The sequence below is a fragment of the Geosmithia morbida genome (genome assembly GCF_012550715.1).
Source record: "Geosmithia morbida isolate 1262 chromosome Unknown scaffold_2, whole genome shotgun sequence".
NCBI lineage: Eukaryota > Fungi > Ascomycota > Sordariomycetes > Hypocreales > Bionectriaceae > Geosmithia > Geosmithia morbida.
In genome coordinates, this window is record NW_023336189.1 from 997,548 (window position 1) to 1,016,766 (window position 19,219).

The 19,219-nt window shown below is 53.8% G+C and overlaps 4 protein-coding genes across 4 annotated transcripts; 2 read left to right on the forward strand and 2 right to left on the reverse strand.

The window, feature by feature from the left end:
* Nucleotides 1–3,384: 3,384 nt before the first annotated feature.
* Nucleotides 3,385–5,215, forward strand: GMORB2_3951 (serine/threonine-protein phosphatase PP1 catalytic subunit; the record flags this gene model as incomplete). The annotated part of the gene is made up of 3 exons (XM_035465927.1): nt 3,385–4,827; nt 4,932–5,084; nt 5,186–5,215. 3 exons carry the CDS (start codon nt 3,385–3,387, stop codon nt 5,213–5,215), a joined length of 1,626 nt encoding a protein of 541 aa, XP_035323764.1.
* Nucleotides 5,216–7,261: 2,046 nt separating this feature from the next.
* Nucleotides 7,262–8,431, forward strand: GMORB2_3952 (uncharacterized protein; the record flags this gene model as incomplete). The annotated part of the gene is made up of 1 exon (XM_035465928.1): nt 7,262–8,431. The coding sequence occupies one exon, from the start codon at nt 7,262–7,264 to the stop codon at nt 8,429–8,431; it is 1,170 nt and encodes a 389-aa protein (XP_035323765.1).
* Nucleotides 8,432–8,647: 216 nt separating this feature from the next.
* Nucleotides 8,648–11,964, reverse strand: GMORB2_3953 (succinate-semialdehyde dehydrogenase / glutarate-semialdehyde dehydrogenase; the record flags this gene model as incomplete). The annotated part of the gene is made up of 4 exons (XM_035465929.1): nt 8,648–9,479; nt 10,219–11,596; nt 11,672–11,762; nt 11,953–11,964. The coding sequence occupies 4 exons, from the start codon at nt 11,962–11,964 to the stop codon at nt 8,648–8,650; spliced, it is 2,313 nt and encodes a 770-aa protein (XP_035323766.1).
* A 761-nt stretch (nt 11,965–12,725) lies between these two features.
* On the reverse strand, nt 12,726–13,671 carry GMORB2_3954 (Conserved hypothetical, protein; the record flags this gene model as incomplete). The annotated part of the gene is made up of 3 exons (XM_035465930.1): nt 12,726–12,954; nt 13,031–13,327; nt 13,391–13,671. 3 exons carry the CDS (start codon nt 13,669–13,671, stop codon nt 12,726–12,728), a joined length of 807 nt encoding a protein of 268 aa, XP_035323767.1.
* Nucleotides 13,672–19,219: the final 5,548 nt, after the last annotated feature.

Genomic DNA, 19,219 nt, shown 5'->3' on the forward strand with positions numbered 1-19,219 from the left:
CTATCCCCCGTGAGTCTGCGACACTACTGGTTGTGATGCATCTGATGTTGTCGTTCAGTCCAACCTCCTTCTATTCGAACTGTTCCCAGCCGTTCACAAAAATAAATAAAAAGAGGGGAGAGACCGGCGGGCTGTGGCTGGTGTGGTCGGTGGAACATACATCACGTCACTGCGGAAAAAAAAATATTTAATGGGGGAAAAAATGGAATAGAAGCTGGACCCTGGCGACGTCCATCTCCCCAGCAACTCCGCTTTGTCGTCGTCAGCACCGGCGCCTCACCCGTTAGCGGTCTCTGGCAGTTAGCTAGCAGTTAGCTAGCAGCTAGGTAATACGCTGCACGCAACGCGTTCTCCCTTTTTTTCTTTTTTCTTCTCGAGTACTCGTATGACATAGCTTAGATGACGGATGTTCCATCCCCCGATATCCCATTTCATGTATTGTCTGATCAATGCGTCTCTTTCCTAGTTCGTCTTCTCTCTTTTTCTCTTCACATGAGCACCATCTTAATTCATTTCTATATCCTTCCTCCCTTTGCCGTGGTATTATTCATGCCCTCTTCTAGTCAATGTCGTGGCGGTGGCGGATATCGTGTGGCTTGCATCCTCCCGGTCTTCTCGGCACCAAATTCCCTCCCCGGCCAGCAACTTTACGGGCTGCCCGTAATGCAATGTACTCGTACGCTGTGCTGCACAGTGGTAGCCTGTAGCCTGTCCCTCCTAAGTCCTGACAAGCTTACCCACGCTGCACCTGCACAGCCCCCTGCTTGTCGCGGATCTCCAAGCTGCCGCTCTATATTTAGCAATCCTTGTGCTCCCCAATGTTCCCATGGTGCGCTTGTCCCGCCGTCTCCTCTGCCAACTTCCAACCAAAGTCATCCCCCCCCCTCCTCCCATGGGCCATCCTACCGGCTACGAGCTCGTGTGTGTCTGTGTGTCTGCGTGTCCCCCACCGTGTGTCTCACCCAAGATCGCTATCGCACTCGCCGATCTCCCCAGCCTCTTGACCATGTGCTGTGCTGGGGGCCCAGGGCCTTCGTCGTCTTGGCGGCCTCTGATGGACGCAGCTACCAACTCTCGTAATCGAACATTTTGAAAACATGATACAGAGACAGGAGCTGTCAAGAATCCAAGACACACTCTAACCCTGTATATAAGTCACAGTCTTACTTGCACGGAATACGCATCGATATTTCAGCAGCGATATGGGGTAGAAGTAAGCGTCATACGTCGTATTCCGAGAACCCATGGCCCGGTTCTACGACGCTGTAATGACATGGTACTGTATATTCCCCAAAGTGCGCTGTACCGAGCATATATGTCACGTGTTTCCATCTGTCCTACCCTCGCGCTAGAGGGACCTTGGTACGACTGCGACTACCGAGACGCAAGACCACTTAACTTAGTTACCAGTTTCTCTGTAGTTCCCCGTAGTGCAGTCCAAACTCGTAATCGTTTGGGAGGCGCACGACACGTAACCATCATCTTGGCGGCCGAGTTATCAAAGTGTTGTTGATCTCCGCCGTCACCAACAATCGTAACAGTGTCTATTGCTCATAACCGTGTGGTGTTAATGGTGATTGTCGACTTGGTGGTTTGTCAGAATAGCTTGTTCATCAAGCTCGTACTGATGAAATAAGCTGATACGGCACACAGTTGGAACTTGCCGACAGTTGAGCCAGTCAGACCATATCCCTTTTTTTGAAGGCCATCTTATTAATCATACAACCCTCAAGTATACGGGTAGATGAATCATCGTCGCTGTGTTTCGTGGCTGCAGTGATTTCTGTCCCGGTCTGGACAGATACAGGGTAATCTGCGGACGAGAACCAAACAAAAAAAAAGAGAAAAAAAAAAAAGCTGGGGATTTCCAATCTATCAGACACTGCGAGTGACGACATGGGATAGATTATAGAGGAGCTGCCGCCCAATGTCTCAGACTCTCAACATGCGGCTCATCATAGATCCTATTGCAAACGTCTCGAGATCTATACCGCCTGTCTTACTGATGCGCGTGAAGGTGAAGACCGTGAAACTGCTAGTTGGAATGATAGTGATACGTGAATGGGTTTGCATTGACCGGCCCTTTTTTAATCCGCAGTGCTGCTTCCAACGACAGATCAAACCACATCTCCAAGCCCGTACACTTGGGGGATTATCATTACTACGCGTGCATATGTAGTAGCAGTACCCCTCTAGTAGAGCTTCAGTACTGCTGCTGGTGCTCTACCGGAGTAGATCATAATTCAAGGCCATCATTGCTAGCATTAGCCCGCAATGTCACCGAAGACAGTATTAGCACATCAGCTGCTCATTCATTGCAAAGGACTGCACACCGAAAAGTCTATGAGTAGAGATAGACCACGCTAAGATCTGCCCCGGCACCAGCCCGCCCAACCAAGTGACGCCTGAGGGTCTCCTCGTATGTACCATAGATGCATGTACAGGCCTCTTACTCTGGGTTTACTGGTAGATTATTTGATGGAGACAAGAAAGAAGTGCAAAAAAGTAAAATGCGAAAAACGTGTGTGGATTACATTCAATGTATTCTCATAGCCATCTCCTTTCTTCTTCAACCCTTTCAACCAATATATTTTTTTGGACAAGATTTGTCCCTTTGTAACCCCCCCTCCCCCAGCTTGATCCATTCCTCAGTGGCGGCCGCTTGCAGACTCTCGCCTCCCCGCAGCTAATAGTCCACTTCTCACCTCTTCCCCATCTCTCTTTCCCTCTACGTTCCCCTCCTCGGTCTGAAAACCATTTTTCCCCATTGCAACCAACACCAAGGATTCTTCATCCTCCTTCCTCCCTCTTTGGCCGCTACTCTCGGTCCTCATATCGCTGTCTCTCTCTTCGCACGCTGCCTTTCTATACTCTGATCGAATCCATATCTTCTGCGCCCGACGTCAGCCCAACCAACTTCTCTCCCCTCTCGATTCTAGACCGCCCGATCTCCACCGCCCGACCGTCGCCCGCATCGTCATCTATCAGCAGCTTCACTGTCATAGTAATCCTGCACTGCTACATTTGCGACTCCTATCAACTCAGCGCAGCCCTGTCCGCACTCTTCGGTGCAGACCCATCCTCTTCAATCGCTCTAGTCCTTTTAAATATCCTTGGCTGAAACTCGACACTTTTCCCTCTTTTTCTTTCGCTTCCCCCAGAACGGCCTCTCGTACGCCCTCGGATCAGCCGAGCAGAGCAGAAAAAGAGACACGCACGCAAACGCAATCAGTCTGTCCCCCGCAACCTTCGGAGAGCGAGGCCGCTAATATCCGAGACTGGAGCTTTGACTTTTGACTTCTCGGCGCCTCGGCCGGTCAATTGCAATCGCCTCCTTCCCTCTGTTGGGAGAGATCCACCTACATACGCACATACATATACGCCATGGGCAACCAGAGCTCCAAAGAAGGTGGCGGCTCCGGCAACGATGCCTTCCAGTCATACCCATCGCTGAGCAAGTCGGACACCAAGGAGTCGTCGCGATCGTTTCGGTCTCTGCGGTCCAAGATTCCCGGCGGCAGCGGCGGCAGCGGCGGCGCCAAGACCGACAGCCCGCGTGCTTCGTCCAACCTGGTGAACGGTGAGAACTCAAGTGGCAGCAACGGTAACAGCAATGTCGACGGCGCCGCCTCGGTTCGCTCAGGTAAGAACCGCCGTTCGAGCGCCTCACGCAACAGCCGGTCCGACCTGCCACACATGAGGTCGGCCTCGACCGACCTGACGTCGGCGGCATCAGCCATGGACTCACCCATTCTCGACGACCAGCCCCCGCCGTCACCCGTGCAGTCGCAGTCGATGAAGAGCGGCCAGCACTCTGACCTGTCAGCCGCCCAGGCGTCGGGCGAGGTTGACCACGTGTCCGACCAGCCTCCTGGGGCCGTGGCCAACGCCAACACGTCGACCCTGCAGCCGGGGGCTTCGATCCTGGTGAAGCGTGAAAACGCTGTTAACCCGGTCATCGTGGCGGCGCCGCCTGATCCGACAAAGGGCGAGTCGGGGCCCAACATGAGCATGTCGGACATCAAGGATATCGATCTGGACGACTTCATCAAGCGGCTCCTGGATGCGGGGTACTCGGCCAAGACGACCAAGGCCGTCTGTCTCAAGAACGCCGAGATTGTCGCCATCTGCCAGCAGGCCCGTGAGGTGCTGCTCAGCCAACCCGCCCTGCTGGAGCTCGATGCCCCGGTCAAGATTGTCGGCGACGTCCACGGCCAGTACACGGACCTGATCCGCATGTTTGAGATGTGCGGCTTCCCCCCCAACGCGAACTACCTGTTCTTGGGCGACTACGTCGACCGCGGCAAGCAGTCCCTCGAGACCATCCTGCTCCTCCTGTGTTACAAGCTCAAGTATCCCCAAAATTTTTTCCTGCTGCGCGGCAACCACGAGTGCGCAAACGTCACCCGCGTCTACGGCTTCTACGACGAGTGCAAGCGGCGTTGCAACGTCAAGATCTGGAAGACTTTTATCGACTGCTTCAACACCCTGCCTATTGCCTCCATCGTCGCCGGCAAGATATTCTGCGTCCACGGTGGTCTCTCTCCCGCCCTCAGCCATATGGACGATATCCGCAACATTGCCCGCCCCACCGATGTTCCCGATTACGGCCTCCTAAACGACCTGCTCTGGTCTGACCCCGCCGACATGGACTCGGACTGGGAGCCGAATGAGAGAGGTGTCAGTTACTGCTTTGGCAAGCGCGTTATTACCGACTTCCTTGCCGTGCATGACTTTGACCTCATATGTCGCGCCCACATGGTTGTCGAGGACGGGTACGAGTTTTTCAACGACAAGGTCCTCGTCACAGTTTTTTCTGCGCCGAATGTGAGTCATCCCTTGCTTTCTCAGAAGGAATACAGAAAAGAAGGAGGGAAAAAAGAGAGAGACGAGATGGAGAAAAAGAATGAAGACTAACGGTGGGTGTATAGTACTGCGGTGAATTCGATAACTGGGGTGCCGTTATGTCCGTCTCGTCAGAGCTACTGTGCAGCTTTGAGTTGATCAAGCCGCTGGACTCGAGCGCACTCAAGAACCATATCAAGAAGGGCAGGAATAAGAGACAGCAGATGCTCAATAGCCCGGTACGTTTGTCACCTACCATCTCCAGTTTCACTGTCCATCATATTCCGCGAGAGGCACATCTGCCAGAGGTCTTATCAAATGTGTACTGACATACATATAGCCTGCGAGTGTCCACCCCCAGAGCGTCTAATGATGCCCGTTCTTTCGAATATTCATCGAAACTATGCGGTTCTTACTCGAAGAAGAAGAAGAAGTTAGATTCGAAGAAGGAAGGAGAGACACACGTCATTACTATACGAGTTGTGTCCACTCGAGCGATCTTAAGGGCCTACGGGAAGCGAGAAAGGCGAAGAAAGGAAAAAGGGACGCCAAGTCCCAGAGACGTAGGGAACAAGAAAGAGAACCAAGACAACAAGTCCATGTCCTCTATTTCTTGGAGAATCAGAGCGCGGGGAGGAACAACCCTTCCCGAGTATTGGACAGGCATGGGCCTTGGTATAATTGTCTCGGCGTGAAAACCGGAGACTGGACAGCGAAAGGTTTCTGTTCCTTTTACGCTTCTTGACCCCAATAGGGTCATGCTCCTGATAACAGGATGAAAGAAAGAGACATGGTCGTCAACATGTTGTTCCTGGAATGGACATGTGGATCAATCATCACTCTGAAGAGGTCTTTTTCACTCTCCATTGCTATACCATGAAACTCTGCAGATTACACCTCTCGCGGGACTCGGCGTCTTCTCTTTTCTTTTTTCATCATTTTCTTGCAAAGTTGTCATCTTACAACTAGTCAAAAGGCGCCTTGGGAATTCAATGGGAATGTGTCGATACCTGCCTGGTACATGGTTCTATGCTTGCTTTCTTTCTTTTCTTTTACTTTATCTCAACATTTTATCAGGCCATGATTCTCTTTTTTATTTGTTTATCAATGGCCGGGAATCTCATTATGAAAGGCTAGGATTTGGCCAGCGATTTCCCCATTATCAAACCTGGGAAGACAGTTCAACTGAGCGCGCCCTTCGTGAGCGTACACAACGGAAGACAAGAGAGGTCTCATGTTATTCTTGCCGGGTTATTGTTTTATTACCACAAGGTAGTTCTCTTCACTTATACACTACTACTCTCCTCTACTATGCTCCGACATGATTCCTTTTGCCCCCGTGTCTTGATGAGAGATGGTTCTGGGGACCTGGGCGTCGTCGACGTCATGATTTGCAGCCTGGAGAGAGCGGTACCTGTCCGGGATCGTCTCGACGTCTCCGTCCTTGTCTTTGGCTTCTGAAGCCATTCACCAGGGGCCGCGAACGACCGGTCTGATAGCCGGGGTCCTTGTCTAGCCACTCGTCCACCCAGGAGATCTGCGAGACAAAGGCGGAGTACTTCAGCCCCACCGTCGAGGATTCCATGGTGCCCTCTCTGCTCGTGCTCTGTATGTTCTGGTGTTGGCTATGGTCCGGAAATACGGCGTAGTGCGACCGCGTGATACGCCCAGACAGCTTTCCTGGCACACAATCACGGTGTGTCTAGCAGAGAAGCAAAGTAGCTGTCTGATGAGTAGGAGGGGAGCCAAGCTGTGTCGAATACCGCACCAGATATTGATACTACCAGTACTGCTCTGTCTGGGGCTATCGGGGAAGGGGGAATGGTTAGGGTTGCGTTATCAGGCTCTGGCCTCTGAGGCGAGCTGTCCTTGATTGATGGATGCGGTTCAGGCTGCTTACCCGTCCCGGGAGAAAAAGCTGCTCGAACGACCCGTGGTTGCTATCGCGTACTAAGTACAGAGTATCGTGGAAGGGATGTCAAGAGAGGCGTGGAGAGAATTAGGGGGGAGAAAAGCCGCCTAGGTAGGTAGAGACATTCCCCCGCCTCATCCTGCAGCCTGTACCATCAACACCGCTTTGCGAAAACTGACGTGGTCTTACGGGATAAAATAGCATCCTTAGGTTTCTTGAACAACCCTCCAATTCCTGTTCATCGTGGTGGTTCATGTTGCCTGGGGTGGTGGGTCGCCCTCCCTCCCCCCGTATTTAGTCACGTGCACTTATGGGAAAGATTCGTCCCAGCGACAAGTTTCCATGCCGCCCCCAGAACCCCCCAGAAAATTGAAGCCATCCACCATCAATCCAAGCAGGACTTCTCCGCCCCATCACGCTCGGCGACGATTGCGAGCCTGCCGAGAAAAAAAAAGGAGAGAAGGAAGATCTGCTACGATAATGAATCGCCACGCCTTTCAGACCATGTGCCGTCGGGCACGGCCCGCGGACCTCGACCAGGCGACGCGGACCGTCGTCCAGATGAGCCCCTACTTTCGCCAATTCTCGACATCGCCGTACTTTCTCGCCGACGAGCCCGCCAGCAGAAACAGCAGCGACAGTGCCCCTTCTCCTGCACGACAGCGTTCCCAGGCCAACGTCAACGAGATCAAGAGTTTGGCCGCCAACAGGCCCGCGCAGACTGGCGGTGCCATCCCTCCCCAGCAACAGCAGCAACCTAAGGTCGTGGACATCAGGTCCCTCCCCAGGGGTGGTCTTCGCGGCCGCGGCGGTGCCGGCTTTCGGGGCAGCCGTGGTGGTGCCGGCGTGAGGGGTGGTCGCGGAAGTGCCTCCCGCCCGACGGGTGACGGCAGCAGCAGATTTGCTGGGCAGTCTGGAGCTCGGGGCGGTGGCCGTGGCGGTGCCGCCCGGGGAGCACAGCGCGGCCGCAAAGGTGGACGGGGAGCCTCCGCGCAGGGTGCTGCCCGCCGCCGAAAGCAGGGCGGGGAGGGTGAGGAGGACGGTGCGCGGTCGTTTAGAGATGACCGCTACGTGGACGAGTCGGAGCTTGTGGAGCCGTCGGAGCACGCGCTTGAGCAGGCGATGCGGTTTGGCGTCGAGACGACGTACAAGCCGGAGCTGACGCGCGAGTCGCTAGCTCGCGAGATGCCCGCTGTGCCGTCGTCATCGACGGGCCCCGCCGCCCGCATCCACGAGAGCCTTAGCGCGCTGGGCACTGCAGACCGCGTCGGCCGGCCGGCCGGCCTCACGCCCGCAATGTACGCCCTCGACCTCAAAGAGCGCGGGCTGCGCTACTTTGCCGACACCGAGTCGCGCCAGCGCACGGAGGAATACATGCAGCGGGTGCGCCGTGAGAAGGCCCTCGCCGCCGGCAAGGACGAATCGGCCATCGCCACCGACCCTATCATCCGCGACCTTGACGAGGAGGCTCGCAAAGCAATCCTCGACGGGGCCGTCGCCGGACGCCACGACACCCTCGAGTACGCCACCGACCCCGTGGGCATCTCGCGCAACTGGCACCTCCGCTCTGAGACGTGGGGTCCCAAGGAGCGCAAAGCCTTTGAGGCCAAACTCTCGACCATGCTGGCCAAGAGCAAGCAGGCTGCGCCCAAGAAGAAGGAGGCCAAGGCATGAGAGAGAAGTCGCAGAAGAAGAAAGGAAGATCATGTGACCACCTGATATGTCTTGTCAAATGAGTGTGAGAGGGAAGAAATGCTTAACTACTGTACAATTGAGTCCTGTAATACTATATATATCTATACACACTGCTACTTGTACAAAGAAAAAAGTTTCTCAAATGCCTTTCCCCCCCCTCTTCTTCGACTGCCGATATACAAGACCACAAGTACTTTAGGAAGAATTGCGTTCGAGCTGCTTCATGGCACGAGCTTCCTCGTCATCAATCTCCTTCATTTTCTTATTCTGCAGCTTCTGCAGCTCTGTCTCGGCCTTGCGCGCGACGTCGGTGGTGAGGACCTTGTTCTTCTTCCACTCCTTGAGAACCTTGTCGTGCTTTGTGCGGGCGTGCCGCACACGGTCCCTCCACGTCTGGGTGGCGTCGCGCAGCCGGCGGATCAGGTCCTCTTTGCGCTCCATCTGGACGCGCAGCACGAGCTCCAGGTCGTTGTCGTCGGACCGCTGCGGCTGCTGGTTGAAGTCGGGCGACGCCTGCACCGCCGACATGATGGGCTTGACGTAGTCGCGCTCGTTGACGAGGAGCGAGATGGTGCGACCCGGGCGGGGGACCACCTGGCAGAGCTCCCGGAGGGGGAACGTCTCGACGTCCGTCAGAACCGCGCCAGTGCCGTCGTCGGCCGGCACCTGCGTCTTCACCGACACCTGCAGCCCGCCCAGCGAGTCGGGGTTGAACCGCCCGCCGTTAAGGAGGCTGTGAAGCTGCGACTTGAAGTGTGCGTCGATCGGGGCGTACGCCTCTGTCACGGCGGAGAAGTTGAGAGGGTCCTCCGGGTCTGGCTGTGCTCCACCATTGCTGCTGCCGCCGTCGACTTTGGTGGGTGAATACATTGCCTTGCTGCTGCTGCCGCCGTTGTTGTTGTTTGGGCTGTTGCTCGCCGGTGCAATCTTGCGCTTCTTGTAGAGTGCTGTCGATGCGGAAAACGTCCGGATGGGTGCTGCTATTGCTGCCATGGCCAACGGGCGGTAGGAAGGTGGGAATCGAATCCTGAATTGTTGAGATGTCTGGTCAGCTTTCTTCCACCCCCCCTTTGTCTTTTTTGATCCTTCTTTCAACATATGAGATATGAGGAATTAAAAAGTATCATACGTTTCTATAGAAACGATAGCACGCCTCAATGGCGCACTGAATCGGGAAGCCATTGTCTGTGAGGAGGAGGTGATGGTAGTGGTGATAAGATGTCGTAACGAGGAAAGAATTCCAAATCGGGGTTGTCCAAAATGTAGTCGACGTTACTTCTACAAATCAATACTGGAGTACTCGTAGAGCTCGGATCACATAGCTGGACAGTTCTCACTACCTACCCCTGTATTAGGGGTCCAAGTAGTATATTAGTATCCAAATGCGTTCTCAAAAAAAGTAAGATCGCGTAGCGTAGTGGTTATCGCGTATGTCTTACAGAATTATACTGTACTGATTCACATAAGGTCGCAGGTTCGAACCCTGCCGCGATCAATTTTTTTTTCCTGATTTTTGTATCACACACATCATCAAGTTTTTTTGTCTTATCCTGCCTGTCTTGTCCTGTCTTGCTTGTCCTACCTTATTGACTGTTTGGCCATAGGTTCGACGGTCAGTCGGTCTTACAAGACAACCCGCTACAGAGATGCGATGCACTTACTATGACGTATGGACAACCATTCATATTTCAATTGGATATAATTCGACATGGCTAGATTCTTCCCTGATCGCTACTGTACTCTTCACTCTCCGTACCACTTATGACTGCAGGGGCTTTCCCATGCCACCAAATGTGATAGTCTTGATGATCTGGTACTCTTCAATACCGTACTTGGAGCCCTCCCTGCCGAAACCGCTCTGCTTGACACCGCCGAAGGGCGCGGCCGTGTCGGAGATGAGGCCAGTGTTGACGCCGACCATGCCGACCTCGAGGGCCTCGGCGACGCGGTAGACGCGCTCGATGTCGCGGGAGAAGAAGTAGCCGGCGAGGCCGACCTCAGCCTTGTTGGCGAGGGAGACAACTTCCTGCTCAGAGGAGAAGGGGAAGATGCCGGCGACGGGGCCAAAAGTCTCCTGGGAGGCGATGTCCATGTCCGAGGTCATGTCGCGGATGACGGTGGGCTGGAAGAAGTTGGAGCCAAGGTTGGGCAGCTTCTGGCCGCCGACGAGGACGGTGGCGCCTTTGGTCACGGCGTCGCGGACGTGGGCGTCGACCTTCTCGATGGCGCGGCTGTGGATCAGGGGTCCGTGGGTGGTGCCCTCGTCGAAGCCGTTGCCGACCTTGAACTCCCTGACCTTGGCGGCGAACCTGGCGACGAACTCGTCGTAGATGCCCTTCTGGACGTAGATGCGGTTGGCGCACACGCACGTCTGGCCCGACGACCGGAACTTGGACGTGATGGCGCCCGCCACGGCCACATCCAGCTCGGCGTCGTCGAAGACGATCAGGGGCGCGTTGCCGCCCAGCTCCATCGACAGCTTCTTGAGCGTGTCGGCCGACTGCTTCATCAGCACCTTGCCGACGCCAGTCGAGCCCGTGAACGACACCTTGCGGATGGCCGGCGCGCTCGTCAGCGTTTGGCCCACCTCGATGGTGTTGTTCAGGGCCGTCACCACGTTGAAGACGCCCTTGGGAATGCCCGCGCGCACGCCCAGCTCGGCGATGGCCAGCGCCGTGAAGGGCGTCTCACCGGGCGCCTTGCACACGACGGTGCACCCGGCCGCCAGCGCCGGGCCGACCTTGCGCGTGATCATGGCCGCCGGGAAGTTCCAGGGCGTGATGAAACCGCACACACCGATGGGCTCTCGGTACGTCACCACGCGGTTGCTGGCCGTCGCCGTGCCGATGGTGTCGCCGTAGATCCGCGGCGCCTCCTCGCTGAACCACTCATAGAAGTTGGCCGCGTACGTCGCCTCGCCCCGCGCATCCGCCAGCGGCTTGCCGTTCTCCCACGTGATGAGCGTCGCAATGTCCTCGGCGTTAGCCACCAGCTCGTCGTACCACCGGCGGAGTAGCCTGGCGCGCTCGCGGCCCGTCAGCTTGCGGAACGAAGAGAGAGCCACGCTTGCTGCGTCGATGGCCTCCTGCGTGTCTTCAGCCGTGAACTCGGGGCTGGTTCCCACTAGCTTGCCCGTTCCGGGGTCTGTGTTGTTTCCAAAGAATCTATATCAGCCCCTCCTGCTCTCTTATCTGGATTGGGTAGCTCGCTACCACTTACCAGTCACCTCAAACGTCTTGCCGGACTTGGCGGCTTTCCACTCGCCATTGACGAAGCAGACATTCTGCTTAAGCAGAGAAGGGTCCTTGAGCTGTGGTTCCGGAGGGTTCAATGGTCAGCCATGCTTCAAGCTCTTCCGACTATCCTCTTTTCCCTCCTCAATATCAATCCAACCAGTCCCTCATTCAATCGAAGAGGCCAGGGATTGTGAGAGAGGACCGGTGAACCGAGGGAGACAACGGGAGGAAGACTATCCAGTCCCAAGGGGATTGCGAACGAACCTGAGGTGCCATGGTTGAAGCTCTTCTGACAGTGGAATGCGTGAATGCCGCTCCAAATCGTAGTGCTGGTAGTCTATGAGCAGCAGCCAGTCTCTTGAACATTATCTCGAAAGAGGAAGAAGAAGAAGAAGAAGAAGAAGAAGAAAGTAAACTAAAAGACCCTCTTTGGGACAGGCCCCTCTTTGTACCCTCTCCTCTCCTTCTAAGACGGGCTTGATCGGTTGGAAAAGGCGTGACAGCACACACGGGTTGTGGAGTTTACCGAAGATAAGTGGTTGAAGATGGGTATCTGGTAGAAAGAGAGCCGGAAGGTGGAAGAGGGGCAACCCTCCCGACCAGGCCAATGGATGACGTCTTGGTGGGGGGTTTCCGCGCCGCGACCGGCAACTATCCGGCTCTCTGGCCTGGAGTCATTCGGCCTCAAGTAGCAGCATTAAAACAGAGTATTACAGAGTATTTCTACTAGAAGTGGTAATAATACGCTTCATCTGCAGTACGTACAGACGGAGCGCATCAAACTCATGTAATGGAAACCAAATCATATGCCCACGAGGCCATGCGTAATTTCCAAACAAAGGTCGCTATCAATTCCATCATCTTGCTACAATCAAAATAATATAGGTATTCGCCATCCGTCCGTACGCCAAATAATAATAAAAAAAGACAAAAGGAGAGATCCACCAAACATAATTCAGTTTGCTCCTGTCCCTGATCTTCTAGAAACAAAAGTCATCACATTCTGGTATGATTGCTATACAATAAAAAGTTCCGCCTCAACGATACCTGGACGAAGGGCGATTGTCCAGGGCGTGGAAGGCTTGGGTTCGGGGGGTGAAGGGCGTGCCTCTGATGTCGACCGAGGACTTCATGCTGTGCATCTCCCAGTTCTTGATCTCGTGGCCCGATACTGAGTCATCGTCATCAAAATCCTCCACATCGTTGAGCTCCTTGTTGGGCTTCATTGCCCAGCAGGCGAAACCGAAGTTGAGGAGGTAGATGACCCTATTCGGTTGACGGAAACAAGTCAGCAAGCAGTTCTAGCCGTGATGCTACACGGTGCAAATTTGCATCCACCTACATCATGTACAGGGACACAAATAGGGAGCCCTGGGCGATGCGACACGAGTTGTACGCATTCCAGGGCTTAGCCATTTCGCAACCATAGCGGAGGTACCACGCAACGGGCGACGGGTATCGCTCGTCTGTGTAGTCGGGGCCGATCTGACCGTACGTGCTGACGAGGTAGAGGATGGTGAGAGCCAGGTTGGCGAAGAGGGCGATGAGCGGGTACCACCACTTCATGATGAAGGCAATAAGCTTGGTGAGGAGGACGAAGAGGGAGATGACCGAGATGGCGACGTTGAAGTCGGTCAAGCTGCAAGGAACGACGTTAGACGACATAAGAGGGCATGCGGGACCTAGGGGGGATGAGACTCACGTCCTGGACCAGACGAGGGCCACATGAGGAAGAGGTTTGTGGTTGGCGTAGGCGTAAAGGATGATGTTGGGGTTTGAGTTGAGCTTGTTCTCGAAGCCGATCCTCCACAGCTTGGTGCGGTACAGGTCGGGCTGAGAGATGCCGTAGATGACGAGGGCGGGGACGAGGCCGGCAAGCTCGAGAGCCATGAGCCACCAGATGGCTCGGTGGGCTGGCCGAGGCCACTGTCGGTGGAAGATTCGGTATGTCCTCTCGGACCAGCGCTGCTTGAGTGTAGGCATGGTGTTTTCGTCAATGAAGCCACTCAAGGGTTCTGCTTCTTCAGGTGATGCTCTCTCTTCTTGGTTGCTCGCCAGCAAGCGGGACCAGATGGGAAACCGGCTTCTCATTTACCGAGCGCCAGGGCCGCGAGAAGGAGAACAAGAACAGAAGGGATGCAAAAGTCCGCTGCTGTTCAACAGAGGGGGCTATGGAGGATAAATACGTTCTCTCACTCCCACGTGTGGTTGTTTGTCGAGGCTCAGATGGAGGCCGGACAAAAGGCTGAGCAAGAGAGTGATGAATGAGAGGGGAACGACCTTTAAGGATCGCTCCTTGTCTCGCCTGCTCTCTGCCGCCGGGGATGTGGGAGTAGGCTTACGCATGCTGCCGTGCGTGGGAACAAAGTGCCAAAAGGTGATGATGGCTGAAAAGAGGCCAATGACTGGCTGTCCGTGAGGGGCCTCATGCTGGCAACCTGGGTGGTTAAGCGCCCGGATTCTGAGATGCTGGGTGCCATTGGCCTGGTGGGTTGGGACGTTTGTGGGGGCTTGACCGGGGATGTGACCAGTAAAGAGCTGCGCATCTGCCGCTCACAGATGTGACCAAGATGATGGCTGGCGCTGGCAGCTGCACTCACTGAAGCGCAGCATTGGTTCTTTTCCTCCATGCAGCCTTCATCCTGCCATGTGTGATGCTAATGCCCTCACCAAACGCTTCTGCGAGCACGGGTAGCAGGACGGTGTTGGTTGCCGACACTGGTGATGCGCCGTGTACTCTGCCTTCGGGTCGGTCCAGCCAACTACGGTATCGGAATTATCGTACCACCACTCCTACATTTTACACATCTTCTGTGCAAGGTTTGCCCTACTAGGATTACCGCCGACATATGATCCTGCCAATATCTTGACCTTTCGCCCCGTTCTTGCCGATTTTCCGATGTTTTGCCCTATTCGCTGATGTCACATACGTAGAGCAGGCAGGGGCGTTAGCAGGCAATGAACCAACCCAGCACTGGTAGTTAAGCCATGGACAGATGTGGCTTCTTCCTATGCGATGGCGCTTGAAAGGTATCGCTGAAGGTCACGAAACCGTATTGCGTCTCTTTTCCACTAGGTAAGCAGCACTTCATCGACCCTCCCTCTCAAGGTGGCGGCATCGATCAAGAGTTGAGCGATCAACTGGCCTCATTGACCCGAAGCTGTCAGAGAGAGCTTTCAACTGTGCGGTGTAAACCTCGTGGCGCTCACATGTGTTCCGGTATCTGCCATGGCTCTCGTCACCGCCCTCAATACAGGTGATCCGTATGAATAGGATGCTCGTGTTGTTGAGCGCGGCATTGCTCTCCGCGAATCTGAAGTCTTCCAGCAGTGTACGCGTACAATCGTCCTCGCCGCATACTCGTATCCACGGCCATCCACAGTGATAAGAGCCTGAGAGGTGCTGGGAAAGAGACGGCCTTGTAATCGACGAGGAAGATCTCTTCGGGATTCCACAGTCACAACAACGTTTAACTTTTACTCAACCAGGCCTACAGAGGTTCATGACTGCACCACAGCCTGTCAGCAAGGATTTTATCTTCAACTCCGGAAGATAAGGTATGAGAGGTTGAAGAATGTCAACATTCTCGAGAACGTCTCTCTCTTTTATGCGGGAGGTTCCGGGGCTGGACACGATGGACCCTGAAAACTGGATGTGCCATGTCCGACTTTGTCCAGACCCTTTCCAGCCTTGACAGCCTCGTGGCCTTTTTTTGCCTCGTTCCTGGGTCCCAAGAATATAGCGGAGCACCGAGGCATGCTGCATAGGTCAGTCCAAAGCCGTCTCGATGTCTCAGAATGAAACAAGAAAGGTCAAGCGTCGGGAGCTAATCCCATAATTTTTGTGCTTCCAAGACACCCTCGAGGGAGCCGATAAACGTGCCTCCAGAGGGAAGAAAAGGGAACGATGCCACCCGTGATGCCCCCAACTCGGCGCTTCAAATTGTGCCGCCACCGGTCCAGACCCAGCCTGTGGATTGCCTCGGGCACGACTTCAGTCGGGTGCTTGGGATAGCGGGGCTCGGCTTTCACCTCGTCGTGATCGGAGCTGCTATGAGATGCACAGCGGCAGTCTAGGAAGCCGACGAACAAGAAGTGAAGATATCTAGCGAAGTCTAAGATGAACGAGCTGCCGAATGTCGCAGCAGCCACAAGCCAGATACTCATATTGACACTACCCCAGAAAGGCCCAGCTTGGGGAGTTTGGAGACCTCTAAGCCAGGAATCAATACGGCGAGAAGATCGATGACGAAGCGTCCCGAGCCCGATGTGGCGAAGTCTGCCCAAGGGAATGTTTGCCCAAACATAAGGGCTCGCTCGCTCGCTCTGCGCACAACTCCCGGCAGACGTGAGATGTGGCCGGTTGAAACAAGCTTTACACATGAGGATCCCAACGTCAAGTACTCGAAGCACCTTTCACCTTACGTGGGACCACGATGCTTGTGGCGAGACGGAAGTAATGCAGGCTAATTCTCCCATAAAAGAGCGAGCGGAACTGTGTCCGATCAAGGAAGAGGGGAAAGCAAAAACAGGATAGCACAAGGTGTTTGTCGTTCATGAGGATATGCTAGTGCCTGATGCGACTGGAGCTGGCGGTAACAATACTACGTCTATAACCCTCATTCACCAAACATAGTACCCAACAGCACAGCAACGGCGAAGGGTGATGACGACCGCATGCTGCGGGAGCCCGACCAGGGCAATATCAAGGACCAAGATTCATGCAGCGGTCATGGACCCCGCCGCGCTGCCCGTTGCTGATCCACCATTGGGGGTCCTCCGCAGCTTGGCACCATCCTCCTAGGCTGGGACACGCAAGCCCGGTCCCCGTTCTACATGTGTATGGAAACTAGGAGACGCCTCTTCTTTCTAGTATCGAAGCGATCTGGTATTTGGCGGCTCATCGGGTGTGGTAAGTCTTTGTGGTTGGGTAGGCATATATGAGGGAGCCGTCTGGTGTCGTGCATACGAGTATGGAGTCAATCAAGGCAATGGACGGTTGAAATCCGCTTTTTATTATTATTAATGTTTCCATTGATACGTACAGGCGCCAGCCGTCATACGGAGGAATATTCCACGTCGGACAATACTCGGCAGGCGATAGCATGCATGGGGTGGTCTGAGTGTTAACCGATGTGGTGTGTCACCGTGTGTGCATGCGTATGGAATATAATGATGCCTCTTTTTTTCTTTCCAGTGGCTGCGACGCCTTTTCTTAGCCCTGTTCCACCGTTGTTGTATAATTACATGGCTGTATAAATGAGCCTTGAGCCCTATCTTTGTCTTCGACATGACCAGAGAAGGTGAAGGTGGTGCACGCTCTCCATGGCAGCTGACACTGACACGAGTAGCGTATAACGAGTGATGATGAGTACGGTACCTCACACGATCCTCAACCCAAGCCCCCCCCCCGGTCCCCGGGCAAGCCATGGCAAGTAAGAGAGAGAGCGTGGCGAACCCTTTTTAACATAGGGGGGGGGGGGCAGCGGATTAAATGCCCTGTAAATGGTAAACTACATACCCTGTAATGGACGAGATAGTCCATGAGGAAGACCAATGAAAAGAGGGAGGAAATATTCTGTAGGCGCAGAGTGCGCAGGCAATTAAAATCAGAACAAGAGAGAGAAAGTTAATGTCATGTACAATGGGCTCCATCTGCTGTTTGAACTCCCCCTCCCAATGGAAGCTAAATTGCCGCGTTGGTCTAGACTGGTCCATACCGTCGATCGATGGTTCCGGACGCACATAGAATCGGGGAGTTGTCCCCGCAGGGCCAGAGGGATAGTATCGTAGTGATATCGTAACAGCGTTGGTGCTGAGAGGGGGAAGGGACTTGACGACACATGACTTGTGGATGGGAAGTTTGGCATGAATGGGCAAGTGTCCTGACCGTTTTTATTTACGTGTATACTCCGTATATGTATATATCACCTGCCTGTTCATTTCGCGTCGAGTGTGGGGTGTAAGTCTCTGTGTGTGTGACATTGAGTAATTGCTACTGATAAATCCATGAGCACGTGTATATCCCCACTAGGATTCTACGGCGTGTCAGGTAGTAGGACAAAAGCGATCCTACATCTTTTTTAATATTTTTTTTTTAAAAAAAAAGAAAGGGAAACAGGGAAATAGAGGATTACAAAAGAAAAACAAATCCTCCTCCTCCATCTCAAACCTAGAACGTTGGTCCAGGCCAAGAAAAGAGACACTATTACTCCAAGGCCCCGTACTCGTATACAGATCAGCTGGAGCCTGGAGGGCTTGACCCAAGGGGAAAAGCTTGGCCCAGTAGCTCGTACGGGCTATCCCTCCCCCCCCACCTCCACTGAGCTCCACCCACCATGGGCGGTCCACCTTCTACGCATAGAGACCGGAGGCCCTGTTAGTGTTGTTCCCAGGAGACCTGGTCAGCATCAAAGGGCCACTATCAAGGAAGGTCTCGACCCTGTGAGGCTGCTTGAACAACTACATGTAGGCGGGAGTCATCTGTATCTGCTTGGTGTCGCAGATGCTTGTGGATAACAGAAACACAAGGGTAAAGCCAAATTTCGCTCCAAGTATCCGTACTTGAGGCTACACCTCTCTTACCGCACAAGATTGGCTACGGATGAGCGTATTTACGGTCGATCATAGTATAAAACGTCTACATTCATCAAACTCTTGAAGTATTCACCGTCGACTCTATCGGATACACTTCGAAGAAAACAACATGTCCTCCAGTTGTTAACTCGAACATGGATAATCTGAAAGCGATGGTAGAGACACATCTGATTAAGTATATCATTCAACTGCGATGTGTCGATATACATATACATACATACACTTGTATGCATCTTGTTGCCTCTCTGTACCGTGATACCTTCTGGGCCGGAAGGCGTCTCACAAGCGTCTGCGACACCAAGGATACGTTACTATCTAGCTAGCGCAGTAGTATTACTGTTACAGTAGTAGCAAGTAGCAGTAGTAGTAGTAAGTGCAATAAGTCGGGGGTGGCATCGCAGCTACTGAGTAATACAAGGCCCGGTACTTTGTACAAGGGGCGATAGATGGCGACGTAGCACCTTATATCGCTCGCAGAAATGTGATCGCGGCGACCCATTCCATAGTGGGATGTATGTGATGAGTCTTTTCTGACAAAAAAGGAATAAGGCTTGTCTTCCGAGTATATCCCGGCATGCTGGTTAGTGCAGCAACCGACCGAACAAAACCTTTTTCGTATTACTAGCAATATCAAGTATCAATACTCGCACAAACTCGTCACGCACTCGTACTAGTACTGCGGATTTAATAGCGCCAACGTTGATGGCAGCCATGCTACATGGTTCTTCCTGTTACGGATACTACAAACGTAGTTGGCGGTATTGCCGTCGGAATTATTTCCTAGCACCGTCTTTTCCTCTGATATGTTATTACTTTAGGAGGAGTAGCCCTGATGTTAGTAACCAGCTACTAATTCGGTTCAGTACGAGTACAAGCTGAGTACATGGCCAATTCCCACCCATCTTTTCCTGTTTTTCTCCCAGGTTCCCCCCCC